Genomic DNA, 24,729 nt, shown 5'->3' on the forward strand with positions numbered 1-24,729 from the left:
AGGGAGGGCGGGTTCATTTTTTGCGGCTTTGAAGGAAAGATAAGAAGATAGTGGTAGTTTCTGTTTCAGAGGAGAAACGAGTGGAAACATTTCATAGTATTTAACCTGCTAGAAATTAAAAAAGTCATAACCCAAATTGAAAGGAGATGTAGAGGCTATTTGGTGTTTGGAAAAGATAGTCTTGAGATCTTTTGTGTCAGGTTCAATATGGCCTACAACAGAAAAGAAAATGAAAATCAATAATGTACTCATGTTATTTAAGCATTCAGCTAAGTTAATTTACCTTTTGTCATTTAAATAGAATGAACAAAAACAATCAGAAGAGCAGAACATAGTACTGACTTATAAAAACGTTTAATATACTTTGTAGCATATTATGGTTGTATAATGAAATACCATGTGCCTAGAAATCATTAACAACCAGAAGTGTTTAGGTTAGATGATTCTCTAAATAGTGAGCCAACAAAGGGGCCCTTTACATGGTACTGACTTGCTAGAAATAACAGCCAAACATCCTTCACACAAATGAAGGATACATTGGATAATACAGTTCCTACGTTACATAGTCTGGAAAAAGAATGTGACTGTAATGAGTGTAACAATTTATTGAGCTTAGAAGAATGTAAGACAAATTTGACTTGGTAAGTTATACTGCCAAAACAAATAGAGGCATTACTCTAAATTGCATGAAAATTACTGTTTTTTAAATCTCACAATGCAACAGCACTTTGTAGTAAAGACTGTTTGCCAACATAACATGGCAGACATGGTTTAGGACGAATGTTGCTGTAATTTAGCCCCAAGAGACATGTCTCCTGGGGCTAAATTACAGCAACATTTGTCCTAAACCAGGACTGACTTGTAACTCATTGCTATACCATTTCTGCCATCAAAAAGGAAGTGGAAAGCAGAAAACTGCTCAAGCAATGAAATAAATGATAGAAGGTTTAACTAAACAAATATGCTTTTTCACTGTCTTATAACTTTGATTTTAATTACGTTTGTATATAGCTTACCCAAGTTTTATAATTTAAACTTTTTTCAAAGAAAGCTACATGAAATGCTTGAATTTATATAATTGTTTTTTTCTTACAGCACAGAAATTGCAATTAAGGAGATAAATTCAGTTAAGAGGGAAAATAATATAAAAGATGAATCACCGTACCGTTTAAATTTCTCTACCCCTTGGCGAACTTCAGCTTCTCGTAACATCTGTTCCCCTATGTTTCTTACAACATCTGTTAAAAATCTGTCAGTGATGCCAGGACAGGATTTCTCCACCAAGTCAAAAGCATTCCTTAACTCATCAATGGCTTCAATATTCTGAGGTGGTCTCACTACTCTGTAATGTTCTCTCAACTGAAATATACAATCAAGAAGTCAAGACTTAGTTTAACAACACCATGACAAGCTTTTAACCTTTTCAAGTCCACAAATACTAGTAACAACTATTATCTGACCTTTAAGAGTGGATAAGGTTAATCTAAAGAATATTAAAGAAAAGTTCAGTCAGCACCAATTATATAACAGAAATTCAATATTTTAGTTAAACTATAACTTCACAGTGACATGAGAAATATTTGTCTACAGACAATCCAAATTTAACTAACACAAACTAATTGGCTTCATATTCAAGGGCAATAAACTGTTTGTACTTTTAGCTTCCAATTCACTATAAAACTTGTCCAATTATGAAGTATAGAGAGGTACCACAGAATAAACAATCATTCATTCAATAATCTTCACTAACAAGAGTGTTACATGGGCACGTGACATAATTTTGAAAATATACTTTTGTCATAATGGCTAATATTGGGAAATACGGCGTATATACGATAATGCTCATTTAATAGTGTTTATACAAAATGATGATATCTTTATATTTTATCTTTTACTTGTTTCAGTCATCAGAATGTGGCCATGCTGTGGCACCACCTTGAAGGGATTTTAATCAAATGAATTGACCATTACTTTTTGTTTTTTTAAGCCTGGTACTCATTCTATTGACCTCTTTTGCCAACCACTAAGTTACAGGGACAGAAACACATCAACACTGGTTCTAAAGCATTGGTGGGGGACAAAGAAAGACACAATTACACACACACACTACAGGCTTCTTTCAGTTTCCACTCACAAGGCTTTGGTCAGCTTGAGGCTGTAGTAGAAGACACTTGCCTAAAGTGCCAAACAGTGGGACTGAACCCCAAACCATGTGACTGGGAAGCAAGCTTCTTACCACACATATGCCTATATGAATACTAATTTTCAAAAGATTCATTACCTTAAAATAAATTTAAATAAAATATTTCTCATTTGTACAACTGTAACTACTGTCATTTACTTCTTCTCTATCACTTTGTGTGTTACTGTAATATTCTTTTACTCTTTGCATGCCACCTAGCCTCATATGTGCCATCATCCTACACTTCTTATGTTAACTCTCTATATGATGTAAAGCATGCTGGGAAAACCAACATTTGTATCAGCTACTGTTGTTATAATACAGAAATAAGGCAGTGAGCTGGCAGAATCATTAGCACACTGGGCAAAATGCTTAGCGACATTTCGTACGTCTTTATGCTCTGAGTTCAAATTCTGCCAAGGTCGACTTTGCCTTTCATCCTTTCACAGTTGATAAATTACATACCAATCAAGCACCGGGGTCAGTGTTATTGACTATCCCCCTCCCCACAAATTCCAAGCCTTGTGCCTATAGTAGAAAGGGTATTCTACAGAATTTTTTTTTTTTTTATTTTTTTTTTTTTGGTTTCATTATAACATCTTTGTTTAAAAGCATAACTAACTTTCCAAGATGTTGTTTACTAGTGTAATTTACTTCCCTGAAATATTTTGTCTCTGAACATATCTTACCTCATTAAGAATAGGGAACACAATAATGGAAAGACATGTAGAAGCTTGGTTGGAGGGTAGAGGTACTATTTCAGATTCTGTTCCAGAGGATGGCTGGTTTCTTGCAATTCGTGGTGGCTGTAAATAAAAATGGTTTTGGTATGATTAAGAAACCAAATCTAAAAACAAAAAAGCAACAACTTAGTAAAGATATTATCAATCACATTCTCATGATAAAAAAAAAAGAAAGAAAGAAAGAAAAAGAATCATTTCTTAAAAAAAATAAATCATTTTTATACAATACATCATCTGAAAAAGATTACATGAACAGCAAAGAACAAGTAAGTTTTATCATCAGCACATGGCTTAAAAAAAGAGCATTTCATTTTAAATAGCTTAAAAGAAAGAAAATATTAGAGAATCATGTAAAATAGGGTAAAATTAGATGAACATACTGCAAGAGAAATAAGAGTTGATGAGTAAATCTAAATTTAATATAAAGCAACAAGTACTGTATTAATTAATACACACAATAGTTAAGATTGACTTCCATTCCAGCCCCACCTTGTTCCTAATGTTTTCCAATCTAGTCTTTAATTAAGGAATGCTTAAAAATGTTATAAAGTCAGTAAACCAGATTATGATTGTTAAATTAAATGCACAGACAGTTTCCTAGTCAGGCAGGCAAACATATGTTATTGCCCTTGTAATGTTAAATTTGGAGGGAATAAATAAATAATTGCATGTATTCTGTTAATTACACTTATTAAACTAGTTCCTAATAGTAATTCTGGAGAGAGAAAAAAGTGTTATGTATGGGTGGAGGTTAAATTATTTAATCTTTTTATACAAACCCATGTGATAATGTCCCTGCTTTTATGATATAAATTTCTTGTTTTAAAACCTTACATCAAAATTTCATGTTAATTTCAGTCTCATACACCAGCTTAATAAAGACAAAGTTATTTTACTACATTCTTCATTATTTTAATAATTTAATTAAAATTAAGGCAGTATATTTTAGAAGAAATATGGTAACAAAAGAGCTTGCGTATCTCATTCAGAAATTATATCTGTGAAGGCCGAGTGGTTTGAAATTTTTCTTACTACTTTAACTGCCCAAGACCACGCTTGGTTCTAGGATACAGACTTTTTGTTTTAAGTGATCTAGATTAAAATCTTCCATCAAAATTGCATGTTAATCTAAGTCTCAAACACCAACTCAATAATAACAAAATTATTTCACTAAATTCTTCATTATTTTAAAACTTAATTGAAATAATAACAAAAGGCAGCATACTTTAACAAAAATATGGTAATGACAAGGTGAATCTTCTGCCCATTTTTGGAACAAGAATAACATTCAGCAACATTTTTTCATTTTTTTTATATATATGGGAGAAAAAAAAAAAGAGAAAAAAAACGGGGTGGGGGTTGGGGATATAACAAAACTTCAGTTTTACTAGATATCTAATTCCTATTAATAGTGAATTGAATTTGCTAACCTTAGCCCTGAAATTTTAGGTGCTCAACAAGTGTCCTTACAAGTCATAAGTTTAAACCTTATTTGATAAAATATAAGCAACATTTGAGGGGAACATGAATAATCTTAGAAATAAATCGGTGCTAAGACATTCAGTAACTAAGCCCAGACAAATTTATTACTGCATAAAAGAAGGGGGGTAGGGAATAGTGATATAACATTTCTTTAAAAAAATTTTGTACTTTTTAAAATAAACACTTTCATTTCAATTCCATTAATAACATAAACATCTCAAATGTTTATTCATGCATGTTAAAAATTTCTCTCGGATGCTCATGCCCTTTAATGTTTTCACAACCTATAAAAAGAAACCCATTCTATGAACAATTGTTTGTTTGCTTAGCAGGACTTTATGGGAAAGTCAGCTGTCTGTTATCAGATGATTTTGGTGCAGAGGAAATATTAAGTGGTTTGTTCTAATGGCCACTGCATTATAAACAAAATATCAACAAATTAATCTTGGATGGGTAAAAAAAAAAGGGGTTAATAAAAAAATTCTTATATCAAATATGAATTAATTTGAAATAAACTTTGGCTAAAAATTCTGAAGAAAAAAGATATTCTTAGTAATAAGTTCCTAAAAGTTAAATTTTCAGTATTTATCTGTAACTGGTAGGAAAAAAACATTATCAAGAATTATTTAGGTAAAAAAAAAAAAAAAAAAATGACATACCTCTATTTACTCTAAAGAATTAATCCCAAACATTTACTAATAATGTTCAGTTTATCTCTTTTTCTCTTTCTTTTTTGTTTGGAAAATATAAAATATATTCTTTGTTTTTTTTCCTTTTCATTCTATCCATGCTAGCATAGTTTAGACAACCAGATGCTCTTCCTGTCAGTAACCTATACCTAGTTTAAAGGTAAAGGACTTTTTATTTCACACACTTTCACAGGTGCAAAGCCTGCAGACAATGTTGATATGAAAAATGACAACAAAACCACTTGTACTTTGCTATATTCAAAGAAGCACAAATGAACACACATGTACATACATAACCACACACACACATATATATAAGTGTGTGTAGAGACAGAAAAAGAGAAAGATCATCATCACCAGAGATATATGTGGATATCTATGACAGGCTCCATTTAGTTTCTAGTTACAAAATCCATTCATAAAGCTTTAATTGGTCTAGAACTATAATAGAGGACACTGTGATGCTTCTCAGTCAAACTGTCCAACCCATGCCAGCATAGAAAGCAGATGTTAAACGATGATGATGACGACGACGACGACGACTATCCTAACAACTGCAACATCAGAACAGGATACTATTTCTGATTTGTATAATGTTTTCATTTCCGTATATTCTTGAAATTGTTTATATGCTTAACTTCATAAACTTCATAAATGGACATAAAGAAAAAATTCCTTAAATCTGGCTGGATGTTTTTTTTCTTTCTCACTTTCTATTTCAATCATGAGTATCTGTATAAATTTTGAAGAAATGTCCAAAATTCTTTCAATACAGATAGATGCAGTAACAAAATCTCTACTTCACTCCCATTCAGCTAATTTTAAAATAAAAATGCTTATCATGAAATCTTAAATAAAACTGAGCAATATATTTAAAATTGTAAGAGGGGATATTATTATTCATAAGATCAGTAAATAAGAAAATAATTTTTCTTTTTGAACACCTACAAAAATAAATTCACATTCTGAAAACATTGAAGACAAAAATTAGTATATGTTAATGTGGGGGTTAGTTAATATGGAATTATTGAAAGGTGTTTTAGTAGTGTGGAGTGTACATAATGCTGATTAGGTCACCCTATTTCAAAGAACTGAGCCATAATTTATTTGCTGAATGTATTTTTTTTAAACACCTGTTGTTGTTGTTGTAGTTAGGTTTCTATTCTTTCTCTAATTATATATATCATTACTTGTGACACACATTCAGGTGTCACAACACAATGTTGTCACTGAAATTCCAGGTAAGAATTAATTAGTGTTTCTATTTCTTGAAAGTCTACATATCACATAAGACTGAACTCAGAATCATCTAAAGATCTTATCCACTGCGTCACATTAAAAAAAAAATGACAAGAGAATATGGTGCTTGAAATGCAGTGTAGGTACAAATGCAAATGTTAGGGGTTAATAATAGCCTAATTAACTGCAACTATTCTAATGAAATGTTAATTTTCTTTTTCTATTTTTTGTATTAAGGTATGTGCAAATCGTTCAAACGTATAAGTTAATTATAGTATATCAGAAAGCATTTAAACTGAAAGCAGAGCAGTTGTAAGTATATAGTAAACTTTTCTACAAAAAAAAGGTTGGTTGAAGTGAAAATAATCCAGACATCTAGCTGAGAGGTTGACAGTTTGTATCTCAACATCAAACAATATACTGTCTGGTCAATAAACTTCAACTCAGCCTGTGGGTATAGCTACGAGAGGGATGAACTCACCACAAGCACATTATTCCTAGCTAGGCAAGAAATCAAAATCTTCAATGGTGCATTTAAAACCCAATAGGCTATGGGGAAGCACCACAACTTTCTAAAAACTGTTACATTTATAATGAATATTCTATAAAGAAAGGTTTAACAAAAAAAAAAAAGACTGCTGATATAGATTTTAAAATTCATCAGCAACATAAAAATCTTTAAATACACCTAATGTTCAGCAAAGTTCAACAAATTTTAGTTAAGGTTAATAATATTTAGAAAAAGATCTATCGTTTAACGTATTCTCTTCTGCAAAATATTCATGCATAAGATTATCATTCCTTATAAAGTCTGCATCTAAAGGATAACAAAGGGTTAAAAATAACTTACATATACATGGTAGACAGCAGGGGTATTAGTTTTGTATGAAGGTTCAATTGGTTTATGGCCATCTGGGAGATCGTACAGGGATTTAGGTCGGTTATAGAATATATAAGATGGTGGCTAAGGGAGGAAGTACCAAGATGGAATAAGTATTAACATACGAAATGGTATAAAATAAACGTAGACAAATGTGTAGTTGAATAGAATGTGCTTACAGTAACATGTTGAAAGGGTTGATAGTGACAAATTAAATACAGTCTCTAGAAATTACTATTAAAAACATTAAGCAGTTTGTGATGAATCACACTTACAAAGAGAATGTTCTTGTGTTAATTTAAAAAAAAAAAGTAAACTAACCACAAAAAAAGTATTTAAAAGTTTGGAATTATTAAGTAAATATCTTTCAGAGAAAATAAAACAAAATATATTTTTAATAAGAATTGCGTGAGCAAAGAAAAAATATATATACTGAGTTATCAATGAATTCAATTATATATAATTCAATTGAAATTTTAAAAAAATTAATCAATGCTTGTAACCTAATTTAGAATTTGTAAAACAAATTATCTTAAGAATATGTCTACCTGAAAAACAAATGCAATAAATAATGTATTATTAAATGAAGTAATTAAATTCTAAAAAATAGTGTAAAAGAACAACGAAACTAATTCCAATAAAATCTTGAGTCATGAAGGCTACAATAGTTTCAGACACAATTTGACAAGATCATTGTGCTGGTTAGAACATTGATTTCATCTAGATTGCATACATTTTAGGATTTTTCTCAATAATACTTCTAAGTCAAGAAACATTTGTTTTTGTTTTTTTTTTTCCCTCTTCAATTTTATGTGAAATACAAAGGTAATTAGTAAATTACTAGAATTAGTTTAAATAATAAAAATTTAATGAAAATATTTTGAATACCAATTGATTTTCAAGTTATTATGAATACTTATAGTGGTATTTTTCTTCAAGAAAGGAGTTACAATAAACTGTAATGTGTGTGTATGGTATTTCTTCATGAAAAATAAAAACTCAAAGAAATAAATTATATGCAATAAAAAAAAAATTTTTAAACTAATAAAATCTGCATCACAGAAAATTTACAAGATTAAAAAGAAAATGGTATTTGAGAAACACTCATAATGGTGAAATTTCCAAGTAAGAGTTCAAGTAGTCAAAATCTAATGAGGAGATATTGAGATAACTCTGGTGTCATAAGAAAAATATAATAATTTACTTCCATAGATACAAACAGCAAAATGTTACTGTACCAACCACTCAAAAAAGATTAGAGTGAAGACGATTATTGCTATGTAATAATACTAACTACTCATGAAAAGATAAAAAAGAAGAAATCATCACCAAATTGCATCATAGACTTATCACTGTCCCATGCACACCTTAAAAAAACAAAAAACTAGCAAGCATTCTCTTTAATGTCGCCAATACAAGTAGTCACTTCTCTAATTCACAACACGGATCACAGTATTCACACATGCTACAGAAAAATTATATTACTACTTCAGCTAATAACAGATAGACTTAATCATCTGACCAACTACCTATACATGCCATAAATTTACTCGATCAAGACTGACTGGTTTACATAATGACATCTCCTGGTAAATAACATCATTATTAGTTCGGCATCTTGATGTTTTTTAATTAACAAAAGCAGTTCAGTAGAAGTACTGAACAGATTAAAAAATATACCATTCTTTTTTACTTTTTTTCATTGTTACGAAACTTCCACATCATTAGAAATAACTTTTCACAACTATCATTTCAAATTCTCTTTTTTGTGAAAGTCTAGTTTATTGGTAAATTAAGGAGACATATTGTCCATAAAATTTCAAAGTTACACTATTCTATATATTGCCAAAAATAGTCTCTCCTCCTCTCTTCTTCAAAAATGAAGAGCAGCTGTCTTAAAAAATAGACGTAGTATTTTGAAATAAAATACAAAAATCAGTCACCGAAAAAAATTACTGACACAGAAAGAATGTGAAAACTAATTATTTCGTGGAATTCATCTCAAGGTCAATAACCAAATGAGGAGGTGGGGGGAAAAGGTTGTGAAGGTTAACTATCAGACAATCAGATGGTTGAGGTATTTCCTAAAGTGATTAGATGATACAAGAGGTGCAAAGGGGGAAAGAATGGACATAGTAAGAATACACTTACTCTGAAATTTTCTATTGATTCAGAAGAGATAGGATGCATATCTGACTTGCTACGAGTATGTTTGGCGCCCTGGAAAACAAATATACTGAAATCCTAAGAAAAAATTGCTATTTTGGTTAGAGATGCGATGTTCTGACTCCAAAGCAAACATCTAAAAACCATGCGTTGATCTAACATGGTAAAAAGCATTAGATACTAGAAAAAAAGTACCAATCTAGTTAGATTAGGGCTTTGTTATAACCAACCACCAGACAATCAGACAATATTGAATTAGTAGATGAATATATTATAGCCTACATTGAAGAAATGTTACAGGCAATAAGCTACAAGAGGCTACCTTACAATGTTAAATTTTTATAAAACATATCATGAGACATGCTCTATTAATTCTAATTAGAAATGACAACCAAGAGTAAATCCCATAAAAAAAAAAGAAATATTGTGATTAAATGAAGCTCTAAGCTCTAGCTAAAGAAAACAGAAAGCAAAATATCCTTAAAAGAAGACAGGACTTATTTAACAGCTTCAAAGTAGGAAAATATACCAGAGAAAAACTAGTTTTTAGAAATACAGAGTTAGTAGCTGATATAGGGAAACAAAATGTCAACAAATATTATTTTAAGCAGAGTTAAATCTTGTAAAAAAGATATGCGCAGAGGTTTTAAAATGATTGAGAAAATCTACATATACAACCCCTAATAAAAAGCCACATGGAAAGAAACATGGGAATTTAAATCTATTGACAGTAAATGAAATGGTATTCAAAGAAAAAATATTTGCAGATATGCAAAGGTTATTTTGTTATAAGAAACCAAAGCAATACAACCCCTTCCAAAAATGTTTGTCAAGTGAAAGATGAGCAATTTAAATCTATTCACAGCAAATGAAAAGTATTTTTTATTCAATTATGGGAACCCCATGAATAATTGCCTTATAGTATTATCTTTGTTGAATCAATAAATTGTTCAAGTAGACAGACCATGCCAGAACTGGACGTTCAAAACTTGGGTGACTTTTCTAATAACTTCAATTTTGTATTAAAATCACAATTCAAATCTTTATCCTAATACATAACTGGAGCAATAATTTCAATGGAACAGCTTTCAGTATTGTTCAAAAAGAGAAAGAAAGGAGAGAGAAAAAGGGGAGGAGGAATATGAAGAAAATGAAATTTGAAGCAGCCAGAGCAATTTGCATTAAAAAGATAAAAGGCTAAAATATGAAATAGAAGCGAAAGAAAAAATTCTTGATTGAATTTTAAAATTAAATGAAAAGTAATATGGCTACAATAAACAGCATGAATTTAAAACTAGAGGAAAAAAAATGTGATCAATATGTTTCAATTTGATCATAAATATTTTAAAAATTTGTTGTAGATATAAATTAATCCAGCACGAGTTTGCTGCAATTTAATACAACCTAAATAAACATTAGTCACCAAGCAACAAAAACATTATATGATAAAGTATTAATCTATTTAGCAATACTCAAATGTTAGCACACTTCTACTTCAACTATTGTATTGTCTTTTTTGCAGTATTATAGAACCAACATAGGAAGTAGACAAATGGGTAGCAACAATCAGCTGTTTTCATATTTAAACAATATTATTATAAATCCATTGTAAACGGAATATAGATATTAAGTTTTAAATTGGGAAAAAGGTTATTGACAATAAATAAATAAATAAATCAAACAGTGTCAAGAAGAAATATTAAAAACTGTAAAATAAAAACTGCCACATATTTGCAACTAATCTACCAAAGGAAGAAGACTAACAGCTACCAGAGGGAATTGCAAGAGGTAAAGAAATGAATTTAAGTAGAAAGCAAAGGCAAAATAATATATTCATGAAAATGTTGCCAATGTTATTAAATTTAAAAAAGCTGACATTTTCCAAGCTGCCTACTGCACTCAGAAATGTAAAATTCCATGCTTTCAAATTTAAAGGATTTAGTCTGAGAAGCAATGGTTGCTTGCTTACATGGGTTTCAAACTTGAGCATTACGGCATGTTAATTGCCTTTATAGAAAGGACAAGACAAGAACTAAACAATTGTGCACATAGATTGTTTTACACTTAATTAGACTATGACAATATCAACAGTAGCTGAAGCAAAGACGAATATTAAGTGTAGACATTTGGTAGTAGAGAAAAGCACAAAGGAGTAAATAAAATTTGGGGAAAAAAAAAAAGATAAAGTTCAGTAAGCTAAAATGGTACATATGTTATTAGGTAACTTACAATGTAGTCAGCATCATGGTTTTGAATGGCTGGTGTAGAGTCAGCACGACCATGATGGCTAAGTGGAGCAGATTGTATTTGCTACAAGAGAAACAGCATGCATAGATTCAGAAATACAGTATTTTAACAGACAGAAGAAAGCATAGCAAGTGAGATACATAACAGAAAATATAAATTAAATAGTATGTTTTAATTGACCAAAGACATGCAACTTTGTTCAACAAATTGCCAGAGGAACATTTCAAAGAACTAGATCTTGGCTCTTCAATGAACAAATTATAGACGAATTAGAAACACAAATTATTTTACAGAAAGTTCATCTTATTATCGATCATTTACCATACATAAGAGCATTTTTATTGATATATATTTTGTAGATGCAAATTTGCTTGTGAAGGATATTAAGAAAATATTCGTAGTTTATTTTACCCATCATTTATGAAAGCCCAAAGGCAGTTAAAAGGAAAAATAATAAAAATACGTTTGCAGTAAAAAAAAAATACTGAGTAACGCAAGTTTAGAAGTATTAAACACAAAAACAAAAAGGTTAAAAGTGTTAGTAAAACACTGTTTTAGAAATGTTAAATTTTAATCAAAATAATTCATTTGGAATTGATTAGAAATATCAAATCTGAATAACATGAACTTTTCTAATCTAGTAAAAACCAGTTGTTTTTCTTCTGCATCATAAATATCACAAACATAATTTCCATTAAAAAACAAACAAAAATAAACAAGAGAAACAATATATGATAAAGAAATAACAGCACAAAATGTTTTCCCTACCTATGAAAGTAACAATATGGATAAAACAGTGAGCTGTTTATCAAGATGTGAATTACATGTAAACTTGGAGAAAACCAATGTTTTACACATGACAAAACATTAATGCCATGCCAATTGCCATAAGTAAGCCAAAAACAGCATCTAACATGTAGCAATAACTGATCAGAATATTTATTGCTGCAGATATTGTGATTAATATTTTAATTTACTCAGACACAATGAAAAAGGATAAGACAATACAATGCCAAATCAGATTATATTTTTCACTAGTGTTACTAATCATATGAAGGTAACTTTGTAAGTATACTTTTGCCACCAGGAATAATTTGATAAAAGTTAAATTATAATTATTGTATGCACATCATATTTCCTGCTATTACCCATGATGATAAAAGTATATTTCCAAAGTTAGGTGTCATATAATAGATAACACTAGTGTATTAATATCACTGTGACAATCGTAGTAATATATTCATTTGGAACAGTGTGTTCTAAATTTTTAAGTTAGCAAATACTCTAGTGATTAATGCAGTAAAAAAAAAACACTGACTCAGCTGACAAACAGCTTACTCAAAGAGCATCTAAGGAAAATATTCATTACAGTAAATATTAATTATTGCAGAGCATTTTTCAGTGAACATCAACCACTTTACAAAATATACTAGATAATCCCAGCACTACTACTAGAAGTTACTTTGAACTCTTGTAGACTGACCGGCATTATATATATGTGAGAGATGGGGACCATTTTACTTAATCCCAGTGAGGTGCATGTTGCTCTTTCTGGTTCAGATAGTTTATTTGTAAACCTTAGAACATAGGCATTACAGATCTAGATTTATTTATTAGAAATACATTTTTACAATTCTTAAGTCTATAGTATCAATTCCAAGTCATATCCAAATATATTTATATTTATATTTTATAAATTATATAAATCAAAGATAAATTTAAGACATTTTGTCACATTTAGGAAAACTACATTATATGTTATTTGTTGTCTCATTCCCTTTTCTTCAAAAATCAGAGAAGAAAATTACATTGATATCAGTTCCAATACCTCTTTAAACAGCTAAATACCCTGTTTAAAATCATCTCATCAACTCCAAAATTATGTCTCTTCAAAAGCAGGATTTCCAATACATCAATGACTTAAAATGGCTTTTCTACATACAAAATATATTGTGTTTATATTGATTTCGTTTGATAAATTATCAACAATGTGATATCATAAATAAACTGAAAGCATGTTTTCTTTGTATCATGGAAACTGTTTGGTAGATACATATTTTACTGATTATATAATTTCATATTAAACCTCTATCTTAAAACAAAATAAAATCATAAAACTAGAGATATTATTTCATTCGGTGTGACTGATTAAAAATGATTATATATGAAGAATATCCCTGTGCTTCTGTTGAAGTATGAGTCAGATGCTTACACAAATATGTTTGAATATTGGAGCTAGCTGCCCTTCTTAACACCATCCACTCAACAATGAAGTGTACTATTTTAAGTTTGAAGATACTCAAATTTAATAATGACAAGTCATATAATAATGGAATGTAACTGAGATACTTTTTTTTTTTTTGTGTGGTGATGGAGGAGTTTATTATCTCTAAAATGAAATCTTTTTCTGCAATTCTTTTCTTACCCATTACTTCTTACTAAGTACTAGTGATAAAAAATCTTTTAATACATCTATCAAAAAATAGCTTTCAAATCTTGTTACTATTATGTACATGTGTATGTATGTAATTCTGCCACCCTATTAAAATGTAACTTAAAATAATTGGCAAACGTTAATGTTTTTAAGACAGAGAATTTCTTAGACAAAAAATAAAATCAGAAAAAGAGAATTAATTGGATATTAATAAACAACACCAGAAAATCTAATGCATCCATGAAAAATAAATTGTATGAACATCTAAGCATTTGATGGGAGGTCAATATGTAAAAACAAAAGGGCTATAGAAAGTTTAGATAGATGAGTAAAGCACAAATTTATATCCGTTACCAAATGTTAACAAACAACATTAGCAATATGTTAAATAGCACTGATGAATCATTAAGAAAAGGACATTGAAGGAGATGAGCAAAAAGAAAGAAATCGTAGGATACCACACAAACCAAACATAAAATAACTTGAAGGAAATTAACCAGTAAAGGAAGCTAAGCAATACTAAAAGAAACATTTAAAAACTAAAGCGTTTAATTATATTCTAAGTGGAACAGATTATAATCATTATGTATCAATCTAAAATTCAACACACTGTTTGTTACACAGGCCATTTCCTGTAGAAATAGCTGTGTTTCTAGATGCTTAACAATAGTCATACCAGCAGGAAACTAAAAAGCTGACCAATTTTTGTTACTGATAATTTAAGATATATTAATCAGAAATATTGAAGTAGTGTAACAGAAAAAAAAAATAATAATAATAAATAAATAAATCATTGCAAAAAGCAAGGGAAAATCATATAAAAAAAAACTGTGTTAGTTAAGTAATGGAATTTAGTTAAATTAGCAAGTGTATAACAATATTTGTAAAGCATCAGCACCAAATACCAGAAAACAAACATGAAATGGTAAATAACACACTCAAACTAGACTAAAATAAAATAGAAAGTAAATCTAGTAAATGAGTTGTGAATGCTTTAAATACAATTAACTACAGAAAATGTTTTATTAAGGAAGCTATGAAAGCTTTCTTTTTACAAAATGTGGAATGACTTAGTTTTATTAAGTGACTTGACTTTGTAGCATTGTGTAGGAATAAACAAGAAAAGAGAAAAAAACACTGGCAGCGTTAACAAATCCAGCATGTTAAAAAATAAATGGTTAGAATAACCAAATTAATATGCTTGTAATCTTTGTTTTTTTTACAGCAACTTTGATATATTAATCAGAAATATTGAAGTAGTGTAACAGAAAAAAAAAATAATAATAATAAATAAATAAATCATTGCAAAAAGCAATGAAATGATTTTTAGAAAGAAAGTCGGAAGTAATATTTGCAGTCAAGCACCTCATACAACTGTATTTAAACTTCAAATTGTTTCAAATTGTTGCTCTTAACTTTATTAAATTAGAACAACCAGAACAATGTCTTTGTAAGTAAAAATAGTTAAAACAGTGAAATTATAAATAACTTTGCACTGAAAGTGGTTACAAATACAAAGGACACATGAAAGAGAACAACTCAGAAAGAGTTCCTAATAGGGACTCACAAGATACACATTTCCTTAATTCTCTTCCATACACCTGTTGTATTTATAATCAACATTTAGTATGCCTTATATTCAGTTCTAGAGATTAATTTTAATTGCATAATTAAACTACTATGATTCAGTTAACTTATAAGATTAAGCCTTTCAGATTATATAATTTATTTTCTTAGATTAGATTAAAAGATAAATCTAAAAAGAGAAAAAAATTTAAATACAAAAAATGTCAAGAAAGACATTTTGAACACTTTCAATAAATTTAAAATTTAGTGAAATTAAGTTGTAAAATTCCTAGACATTCTAACAGAACACACACGCACATGTATATATACACATAAATAGAATAAGGTACCCAAAAGTAGTATTTGGGGAAGATAAGAAATCGTTGGTAAAAAAGATAAAGAGGCAAAAATTAATGTTTTATAAGCTTTTTAAGGAATAAGCTAAAAGCTTTGTTGGTATTAGTAAAATGCTAAATAACTCACAACATCTCCATTTTTAGGTACAAGAACTGGGGACTCTTTCTGTACATAAGGACCAAAAATATATATTCAGAATAGTAAATAAAACCATAAAATATCAGTGTACTAATATCATGCAATGAAGAAAAAAAAAAGTCCAAGGTGGATAAAATAAAAATTAAAATATGTATTATTATTACTAACATAAAAATCATCCTTCATTATCCTGGATATATACATTCATTCATTTTTATGTTTTCCATCCTAATATATGTTAGACGCATGCTTCAGAGCTGGATGCCCTTCATGCCACAAACACCTAGGGAACTCTCTCTCATATATGTGTGTATGTATATGTATTACCACGTACTGCCTTCTGCTCCATGTTTCACTCCTATTTTCCTCATCTTTCCCCATACTGAGATACACCATTGCCCACACCTCCATTCAGTTTTCACTCCTGTCCTCATCTCTTGCCATCTGTTACTCCTTTTTTTATATTTTGCAAACCTAACTACCTATCCACCCAGTCATGCTTAATTCTCTGCCCCTCTTCTCTTTCATGCCACCTTCTGGTACCTTGAGGGAAGGCCTTGATACCTCATCTCTACCATCATTTCTCATTTTTCTGCAGGAATAGCCATGAACCTCTTCTACAGCAAGACATGTGTTACTGTTCCTCTTTCACACTTTAAACTCTCAACACTGGACGCAAAGCCACTGCCCTCAATACTGCATCCCACTCAGTCAAGGGATCTTGTCTTATGAGTTACTCATGCTGGTGCCACAAGAAAAGCACCCAGTATATTCTGTAAAGGAGGTTGGCATTGGGAAGGGTATCTAGGTGTAGAAACCTTACCAAGGCAGACATTGGAGACTAATGCAGCTGTCAGGCTAGTCAGATCCTGTTGCACTGTCTAATCCATGCTAGCATAGAATATGAGCATTAAATGATGATGATGAGAATGATCCACACATACTGCTTTAGATTACAAATTAATGAAATGCTATAGAAGAAAAAAATAAACTCAATTTACTATAAATATGGATTTCAAATTTTGGCACATGGCCAGCAGCTTTGGGGAAGTGTGTAAGATGATTACATTGACCACAGTGCTCAACTGGTACTTGTTTTATTGAGCACAAAAGGATGAAAGGCAAAGTCAACCTTGGTAGAATTTGAACTCAGAACAAGACAGACAAAATGCTGCATTTTGTCCAGCACAGTAACGATTCTGCCAACTCGTCACCTTTCAACTGACTATGATATTTAAGCAACACACTTTGACCTATGTAACAACCTATTGAAATTTCAATTTCTCAATTTAATTTCTATATATTTTTTTTCAGTTTATTTAAAGAAAAAAGACAATATTGCCAGATATGCTACTAATAGTACTGGGGAAAAAAATTTGATAAAAATTGAGTGCTGCATAGGTCTGGAAAATAATCACTGCACAAAACTAATCATAAGGTTGAATGGTTTTCAAAAAGATACATATTTTCCTACTCTACATCAATTTCACCATGTGAGGAAGGGTTGAATGGTTTCTGTAGGATAATTCTTCAAATGGCAAAATGTTCTTAATACCAGAATGAAATGCATTTTTTTTTTTTTTTTTTTTTACAAGTCAAACTCTGACAAAAAGAGTGATGTATCTTACTTAGTGGTACAACACCATGGCTGAAGTAGTTGAGGTTTCAAAGAAAAAAGAGGCTTTGTCTCATTTGACAGCTTAAGAAATTGGCTGGTGAAGCCCATATGTGGGATAGATAGATAGATGAGGGTGGATCAAACTAAGTTCTCAAAGGTATTTTTGAAACATTAGCACAAGATAACCATTACAAGAAAACCCTGATAGTATACGAAACAAGACAACAATAACAAAATTCCATATAGATATATATGTCCGTATTACAACTCAAGAGTTTCTCAGCATATCAAATCATCATATAGAGATTAAAAACATCACTATAACTTGTGAGAGAGATAAATGATATACTACTAAATTAAATTTGATAAACTTCTATGCTTGTATCAGATATGTATGTATACATGCATATATACAGGATGGGTCAATTAACTTACAGGTAGATTGGATTCAAATAGCTGAAAATATTAGACAATTACTCCAACCCATTTTCCAAGTGCAAACATGAGCCAACATTGAAGCTTTCATGTCATTGCTTGACCTACTGTAAATAATAGCAAGCCTTCACCATTAAACCACACCCAATCAATGAGGTACTGCTTAATAAAGCATGCTATTATATATCTCTATTTTATATTGATATTTGTAAACAACAATATTGTTGGTTACAGGAACCCAACAGGCCAATCATTGCAACTCTTGCCATCGTAAATGCAGTGAACCACACAACCATACTTGTGTGACTTGTTTACAGCTCTCAACAAATGCGAAAACAATCACACACACACACACACACACGTAGCTGCAGTAGAAGACACCTACCCAGGTGCCATGTAGTCAGACTGAACCTGAAACTATGTGGTTGGGAAGCAAATTTTAACCAAATAGCCGCATATACACACAGTCATATATACATATGTATAAGTATGTGTATATATATATATATATATATATATATATATATATATATATATATATATCCCTCCCTCTCTCTCTCTCTGGGAGAAAGGCACAAGCACATACACAGACATATACACACACGGCAGTAACTTCTGCCTACATATATATATATATATATATACACACACACACATACATACATATTATGGGCTCTGAGTTTCTGTCTGTCAAATCGACTCAAAGCTTTGGTCACCTTGTTATGTGATATCATGATAAAATTGACATGACAACATAAGTAGAAAGTAATGAACTAAATTGACCTATCTTTTTGGTTACCACTTTTAGAGAATTTCTTAAAATAATATCAATATGTCTGATATTTTACAACTTCGCCTTCATAAAAGTAATCAAGCATGAAATGCTGAAAGAGCTGTAAAGCACACACCCAACTGATATCGAAGGTAAAGTAAGTGACTAAGAAGCCGAGTGCTTTAATAGTTAAAAAAAAAAAGGAAGAACGGTAAGGTCATGCTGTGTAAGTATGTGATACTAATCACTGTCGATATCAATAACTTCAACTGTCCAAGTACAAACATGACATTTATTCAGTGGTGAATAATTTGGTGGGGTAACATGTACCTAGAAATAATCTACTTGACCTAAAACTGGAACTTGTCTTTTTGTTTGTTTGTTTTTAAGTTACAGGTGACAGAAACACAAAATGTAATATCAAGAGCATCTAAACATCATTTGTTGATAATGGAAAACTGTAACTGGGAAGAAAGTTCATTTAACCTCCTCACAAAAGGTGATGACAATCTTCTTAAAGAGTGAATCAGCTCAGAAGAAGCAGAGACTAAAATCAGTCATTTGACAAAGAGCAAAAGAATAGGGTAAGAATAAAAGGGAAGAAACTACTAAGAAAAGTACATAAGTTTTCATGTGGCAGTCTTTTACAAATCTGATCGAACAGCTAAAGTATATAGATGATACTAAACTTATATTCCACAAACCCGTTTAATTAAATAAATACTAAATAAGAAGTAAAGAAGATATCCAGAATTATTGGAATAATATCAAAAGCAGAAGTGTAGACTGATGATGATGATGAAATTTCTGTGAGACTTGCCTTGAAACAACTTCACTATGGTGAAGGCAAACTGTTAATCTAAAGAATTTTTTTTAATGTTTATTTACAAACCTTTGAGTCTGTGGCTTTTAATGCATTGGCTCCATCGCCGTTTTTAGGATCACAAGACCTTCGGGTCATTATCCAATCATCGTTCCAATGTTCATTTTCAATATCAGAACTAGAAAGAAAAAGAAAATATTCATTTAATTTGACACTAACAGTTTTGAAAGTAACCACATCAAATAGTATAAATTTAACTAAAATTTAACTTGATAGGTCAAATAAGGCATATTAAGAAATAATTTTAGACACAGACAAATAAGTTATAGACAAAGTATAAATATCATATATGATTATCAGGACTAAGAATCTCAAAAGCACCCTTTTTCCATAGAGATGGCATTACAAAGTCAGGTTAGTTAAGAAAACCACAGAATAGTAAAAGTACTCAGTACACTCTTGGAGTGGTTGGCATTAGGAAGGGCATCAAACTGTAGAAACCTTGCCAAATCAGATTGGAGCCTGGTGCAGCCTCCTAGCTTGCCAGTCCTCAGTCAAACTCTCCAACCCATGCCAGCATAGAAAGCGGACATATATATATATATATATATATATATATAACACTTGCTTGGAAACAAGAGAGAATTGGTAACAGGAAGGCTATCCAAATGTAGAAAATATGAGTCAAAAAATTGTAGCTGACCCATGCAAGCATGGAAAAGTGAATACTAAACAATGATGATGATGGATCATATACAAATACACATACTTTATACACACTCACACACAGACAGATTCCAACTGTCAAACTTGCCAGATGAATTATAAATGGCTGTAAAACCAGTGACTTCTCAAAATCAATTACTGATTCACTGTACTTGATAATTTCTCCTTGCTTGCATGTTTTCAAAAGATTTTAATTAATTTATTCTGTCCATATATTAATTATACAAACTTTAGCCATTTCTCCCTTTAGTCCTTGTATCCAAATGCCTTACCTCTAACCTAAGTTTCATATGGTTTGTGCACTCAAGCATATATGATTACACATACGATATATATATATATATATATATATATATATATATATATATATATATATATAGATACAGTCATGACCATGTAATTATGAAATTCACAACCATTTGGTATAGGTGCAGTCTCACTGCTAGACACCTTGAGCAAGGGTCTTTTAAAACTACATCTTTAGGCTGACCAATGCCTCTTGAGTGGAATTGGTAGACAGAAACTGTGGAACCTATCACCTGTGTGTGTAAACATTAAGGGTACGTGTGTCTGTGGGGTGTTCAGCCACTTGCATGCTATTTTCATGAGCAGACCATTCTGTTGATCAGATCGAATGGAGCTTTGGTCTTCATAACTGACAGAGTGCCAGTTCTATGTAACTGTCATCATTGCATAAGCCCCATTACTCTTCCACCTTTTCATTCTAGTTTATTTTCTCCACACACTCTATCTTCTAATCACCCTCTTAATTGCACAGTTTTGAAAGAACAAAGATAACAGTACGGTTAGAATTCTTTCGTCTTATGAGGTACAAGGTAACCTCATTGGTGCCATGATAAAATGCACCCTGTTCTCTCTGTAAATCGGTTGGTGAACAGGCACAGCCAATGTAGTATCAATAGGACCTGTCAGTCTTGCTGAGGACATGACAAATTCCCTATTGTTGGTACCACAATAAAATGTACTCTGTAACAGCATCCAACCAGAGAAACTAAACATAAAAGCAAACTGTTTTACGGCCTGTGTAGCTTTAGTAACTCTAAATAACAGATAACTCAAAACACAACAATCTGTCCAACCCATACCAGCATGGAAAGCAGACATAAAATACTGATGTCACTTATATATGAGCAGGGAGGAAGAGGGGGAGAAAAGAGAACAAAAATTAACATAAGAGGTTCTACACCATATAATGCTTATATCACTACAACTCACTTTATTAGTGTTACCATCTTCTGATTTATAAAAACAACAGAAATAAAAACTTCCGTATTCATTTCACAATCTAACATCTCACTATTGCAAGTTACTATTTAAATGGAATGTCAAGCATAGTCTGTTGTACTAATAACATACCATAACATTGTATGTGTTAAAAGGGTGACTCAATAATCAGTCAAGCAGTAATTGTTTTTGGATTTTTTTTTTGTTTTGATTTATTTTTTTTCTCTCTTTTTTCTTTTAGAAGACACTGGTTTTACAGCCAATTATATATGATTCTGTGACTTTCTGGCATTTTGAAGCTTATCACTGTGAAAGCTAAGAGTACCAAAATGACATTAGAAAGTATGGAGTAAAGCTCTAGTTTAATGACACATACCCAAAAGGTAACACTTTTCTAATTGCTAATACTATGTAACTAATGGCTCTAACACCAGGTTTTTCAATGCTTGCTTAGTTTAAATAGTCTTAACCAGTCGTAGCCTTTTCTTGACTAACTATACAGAAATCATCATCATTATCATTTTTAATAACCACTTTTCCACCCTTACATGGGTCAGACAGAATTCATCAAGGCAAATTTTCTACAGATTTTCTACAGCCTTTCATCTCCACCCTTCACCTCTTTCAAAATAAAGTAATATTTCCTCACTGGCCAGATATTTTCATGGAAGACTGGAAACAAGAGACATTGCTTCTAAGACAGTAGCATTACATTTATATCTATTGCATGATATCAAGACAAGAATGCACACATACACAAACAGCTTCTTCCCGTTTTCATCTACCAAATCTACTCAACAATTCAGTTGGGCCCTGGGGAGGGACAGCGGGGTACAACAAAAGACACTTGCCTAAGGTTTGTATTTTAATGCTCTTTCAGCTATAGAAAATCTGTCTCAGTGAATTCTGTCCACACCATGCAAGCATGGAAAAGTGGACATTGAAGTGATGATGATGATTTTATGTAAACCAATGTAACTTGGTTCCTAAGAAACTGAAAGATCATTAAAATACAAACTTCATTGAAATGAATAAATGAATAAATATTGCACACCTAGCACTTGCTTTCTTTCTTGTGACCTCTTTGTCTATGAAAACACCGAGTTTAAATACACAAATGTATTGTTACGTTTAGTCTTACCTAAATCTTCAATTAATCAAACAAATATAAAGGATACATAAAGATGAACAAACATAATTTCAACAGAAAATACATGGTACAACATTACTTAACAAATAATGATAATAATAATAATAATACTTACTCTTCATTTTCATCACTACTTGAAGAATCCTGTTGTCCACCTGAGAGCTTCCATTTCTTGTAACGTTCAATCAAATCATGCAAATATGCTGTTTTCTTGGCTTTCTTAATAAATGGTGTTTTCAATAATTCTTTAGCAGTTGGCCTCTGAAGTAACATATTGTATTAGATACATTATTTACTTTGAACATATATTCGCATATTTTTTCTTTTATTTTGGGGGACTTAAAATGAAAAATAAACAAAAACAAGAAAAGAAATGTAATCATAATTTGCTGATATTTTCTTTTTCTTTCTCTTTCTTAAATAATAAATAAAGAACAATGTATTTATTCTTCTCATGTTATTTTCCTTGTTGAGTAAGGAGTGGTTTGTTACAAATTCAGACATTTAATTGTTCACAAATGAACTTTTCTTCTAGTATGTACCTTTCAACTAAGTAGGGAAGAACCTATTTCAAGTAATGTTGACTGATATAGCAGAATTATGTGCTTTGTATTAGACTAAGTAAATATACTGACAATGTTTAATAGCTGTTGAGAAGAATGTAGGTTGAACTACAAAACTAGGGACAGCCCTGGCATTAAGTGGTTCTGCTGCAAAGAAGAGGAGAAAAAAATAGTATGGATTGAGGGCTCATAAGTGAATTGATGCATCCAAGTGACATCATGAAGAGTAAACCTTGCAGATAAGGCCTACCAAAACATTCACTCTCTTCAAGCCATAAGATACTTGTGGAAAATAGGCTACACAGAGAAGACATTGTACGTGATCAGCAAATCAAAAGAAGAATGGATGAGAAAAAAAATCTCCAATCACTATTTATAATCCATCTAATATTTTACTACTATCAAAAAGCACAAAGTTAAATTTGATTATAATTATAAGCTTCAAATGCTTTAGTTTGTACAATTATGTATATATTTGCATTCTACTAAAACAGATGCTTGTGGTTAAGAAAATAAATCCATGCCTCTGTTGATAAAAAGTTAGCTACATGATCATAATGAACTTAACATATTAATCAGATACAGGTTCAATCCCCACCCTCAAGAATGATATATATATATATATATATATATATATATATATATGACAGATGGTATGGGGCACCAGTGCATCAGCAAATAGATTCTGCAACTTATTTTGACACCATTTCAATGAAAACATACTGATACTTTCTGTGTGCTCATGTAAAGAATCTTACTGTTAAGGATAGACTATTATTTTGGATCTAACACTATGTTGAAGGAGAAGTTATAAGAAAGAAAGCTGTATATATCTCCCAATTTTGCCTTTAATAAAGGGTGATGTACAAAGCATTAATTAGTCTCTCTACTTTATTTCACAGTGAATAATATATATTACTTTAGTATTTCTTATATAAATATCTACAGGTTGAAATGTTAAAAATATTGGAAAGACACACATATGCAGAACATCATAAATACTTACATTTTCAGGTTCTTTATTCAAGCAGAGCTCCACAAAATCTTTAAAAGATTTACTGTAATTACCATACAATTGAGGAGGATTATTTTTAGGAATAAGGAAGAGCACTCGCATAGGATGCATATCAGAATTAGGAGGTTCACCTTTTGCCAATTCAATAGCAGTAATACCTAAACTCCAGATATCAGCCTAAAGGGAAATACAAAAACAAATAAAGATATAACAATATTGCAATTAATAAATGCAGCAGATATTGATGAATTTAGATTAA

General features: G+C 30.8%; 1 protein-coding gene across 14 annotated transcripts in view; it reads right to left on the bottom strand.

Annotated features, from left to right (window-relative positions):
- The window catches only part of LOC106868038 (serine/threonine-protein kinase 25), a 151,497-nt gene continuing 126,768 nt past the window's right edge, over positions 1-24,729 (bottom strand). For 4 of the 14 annotated variants that reach the window (XM_014913138.2, XM_014913149.2, XM_014913147.2 and 1 more), the window contains 10 exons: positions 24,462-24,647; positions 23,008-23,153; positions 19,841-19,949; positions 16,112-16,150; positions 11,611-11,691; positions 9,367-9,435; positions 7,186-7,299; positions 2,872-2,988; positions 1,166-1,359; positions 1-212 (listed from right to left, as the gene is read on the bottom strand). In XM_014913138.2, the coding sequence (XP_014768624.1) occupies positions 203-212; positions 1,166-1,359; positions 2,872-2,988; positions 7,186-7,299; positions 9,367-9,435; positions 11,611-11,691; positions 16,112-16,150; positions 19,841-19,949; positions 23,008-23,153; positions 24,462-24,647 (1,065 nt within the window). In that variant the 3' untranslated portion in view covers positions 1-202. The remainder of the gene's footprint in view (positions 213-1,165; positions 1,360-2,871; positions 2,989-7,185; positions 7,300-9,366; positions 9,436-11,610; positions 11,692-16,111; positions 16,151-19,840; positions 19,950-23,007; positions 23,154-24,461; positions 24,648-24,729) is intronic. The other 10 variants (XM_014913139.2, XM_014913140.2, XM_014913141.2 and 7 more) reach the window with 10 other exon arrangements.

This window comes from Octopus bimaculoides, chromosome 9 (genome assembly GCF_001194135.2).
Source record: "Octopus bimaculoides isolate UCB-OBI-ISO-001 chromosome 9, ASM119413v2, whole genome shotgun sequence".
Taxonomy (NCBI): Eukaryota; Metazoa; Mollusca; class Cephalopoda; order Octopoda; family Octopodidae; genus Octopus; species Octopus bimaculoides.